Source organism: Sprattus sprattus, assembly GCF_963457725.1.
Source record: "Sprattus sprattus genome assembly, chromosome: 3".
Lineage (NCBI taxonomy): Eukaryota > Metazoa > Chordata > Actinopteri > Clupeiformes > Clupeidae > Sprattus > Sprattus sprattus.
In genome coordinates, this window is record NC_137922.1 from 56,544,574 (window position 1) to 56,547,073 (window position 2,500).

The 2,500-nt window shown below is 49.1% G+C and overlaps 1 protein-coding gene across 3 annotated transcripts in view; it reads right to left on the reverse strand.

Annotated features, from left to right (window-relative positions):
* LOC308362517 (transportin-2) overlaps positions 1–2,500 on the reverse strand; it is a 17,941-nt gene that overhangs the window by 4,628 nt on the left and 10,813 nt on the right. For all 3 annotated transcript variants that reach the window (XM_080835216.1, XM_080835214.1, XM_080835215.1), the window contains exons 13-14: positions 1,182–1,407; positions 372–543 (exon numbers count right to left, since the gene is read on the reverse strand). In XM_080835216.1, coding sequence (XP_080691342.1) covers positions 372–543; positions 1,182–1,407 — 398 coding nt within the window. The remainder of the gene's footprint in view (positions 1–371; positions 544–1,181; positions 1,408–2,500) is intronic.

Consider the following 2,500-nt stretch of genomic DNA (forward strand, 5'->3'; position numbering starts at 1 on the left):
TGCTGGTGTGTGTGTGTGTGTGTGTGTGTGTGTGTGTGTGGGTGCGCGCTTGTCGCCGCCACTTTGTGTGCGTATTGGCTGGTTGATTTCGATGTGCTCCTATGGTGGTGGTGGTGTGTGTGTGTGTGCACGCTAGTCTACGCCACTGTGTGTGTGTGTGTGTGTGCACGCTAGTCTACGCCACTGTGTGTGTGTGTGTGCACGCTGGTCTACGCCACTGTGTGTGTGTGTGGGTGCACACTGGTCGCCGCCACTGTGTGTGTGTGTGGGTGCACACTGGTCGCCGCCACTGTGTGTGTGTGTGTGTGTGTGTGTGTGTGTGTGTGTGTGTGTGTGTGTGTGTGTGTGTGTGTGTGTGTGTGTGTGTGTACCGGCTGGTTGAGGTGATGTCCTACGGAGTCTGCGAGCGTTCCGATGGCGTCGTAGAGGATGAGGAGGTTCTTGTGCTGGTACTTGCTGAAGGCAAACACCAGAGTGTCCAAGATGAAGCTCAGATACGGGACCAGCTCTGTACACGCCTCCTCCTCAAGGGTAGCAAACGCACTAGAGACCAGAGAGAGAGAGAGAGAGAGAGAGAGAGAGAGAGAGAGAGAGAGAGAGAGAGAGAGAGAGAGAGGAGAGAAAAAAAGAGAGAAAAGAGAGGGAGAGAAAAAAAGAGAGAGAAAAGAGAGAGGAGAGATGTACAGGATGAGAAAAGACAAAACTTTCAAAATGATATGAACACTATTTTTAAAAATCCCACACGCCACCTTAAAACATCGATTGCACACACACACACACACACACACACACACACACACACACACACACACACAATCTCTCTGGATCAGGCAGTATGAATACTAAATCCATCAGGGAGTCAGTAGTGATTTCTACATCATCTCCAGAGAGACATGGATCCACTCCATTATAATGTAAGGTCTTGGTTGCACAAACAGTCGATCAGTAGCTGATACATTTAAAGCATCCACAAAGGGCATGTTCACAAGACACAGATGCATGTCCAAATTCATCATACACATGCTTTTGTCACACACACACACGCGCCCTTTCGTTGCTGTCAAGGATACGCTTGCGTACACTCACACACTCCCTCTCACACACACACACACTTCTGTCGAGGATGCGCGGGCACGCACACACACACACACACACACACACACACACACACACGTACACACCTGCAGGCAGCCTCCTGCACCCTCTTGTTGCTGTCGAGGATGCGTTTGAGCAGCTCGGTCATGAGGGGCTTCAGGTAGAGGTCCGGGGGCTGACTGACCACCCAGTGGGCGTAGCGACTCAGCGTCCAGCACGCAATGGACCGGACCAGAGCCTTCTTGTCCGACAGACACTGGACCAGGTGGGGAATCAGCTCAGGCAGGTAGGCGATCATACCCTGCATGCATCCTACAGAGAGAGACAAAGGAGTGTGTGAGTGTGAGTGTGAGTGTGTGTGTGTGTGTGTGTGTGTGTGTGTGTTCTTGTCCGCCAGACACTGGACCAGGTGGGGAATCAGCTCAGGCAGGTAGGCGATCATACCCTGCATGCATCCTACAGAGAGAGACAAAGGAGTGTGTGTGTGTGTGTGTGTGTGTGTTTGAGAGAGTGTGAGTGTGTGTGAGAACCAGCGTATTCTTGTCTGACAGATGACTAGGTGAGCGATCAACCCGGGGAGATATGGGACCCTGCAGGCACCCAAGAGAGGAAGTGTGTGTGTGTGTGTGTGTTTGCTTTCCCTTGTATGTGCAACACAGAGCTAGGTGTGTTTGAACCAGGGCCTTCGGGGACTAGGACCTTCTCATGATGAAGAGGGGGTAGAGATGAGTGAGTGTGTGTGTGACAACCACAGCATTTTTGTCAGACAGTGAACAGGTGGAGGATCAACTCAGTAAGGCAGGGGATTAGGACAGGGTCAACAGAGAACACACGAACACACACACACTTTCACTCAAATAAGCAGGGCAAACACACACACACACACACACACACACACACACACACACACACACACACAGACAAACAGCACACACTAAAAGCCATGGCCGTGCCAGATAAACAGCAAAAGCCATACATCAGATCTCTCTGTAGTATCACACACACGATATCTCTGTAGTACCCCACACACACACACACACACACATTAGATATATCTGTAGTACCACACACACACACACTAGAGGTTGTTTGGATACCCGGCCGAATATTTAGAAATTACACATATTTAAAATATCTCAAAAAGTATTTTGAAGTCAACGTGTCTGCTTCACATGTGGCAGAAGTTCCGTTTTTGAGATAAAATAAATCACATTTAGGATGACATCCTTCTTCCTGTGGAGGGAATTTATTTATGTCCCAGCGGTGACAACGCGATCACAGGCAGCAAACACAATCCCACTTCTGACATAAACGTTTAAGGCACCTTGAGACGTCTTTGAATGTGAAAGTGTGCTATAAAAATAAAATCCATTATTAAATTGGCATCATGGAGGAAGTTAAAGAG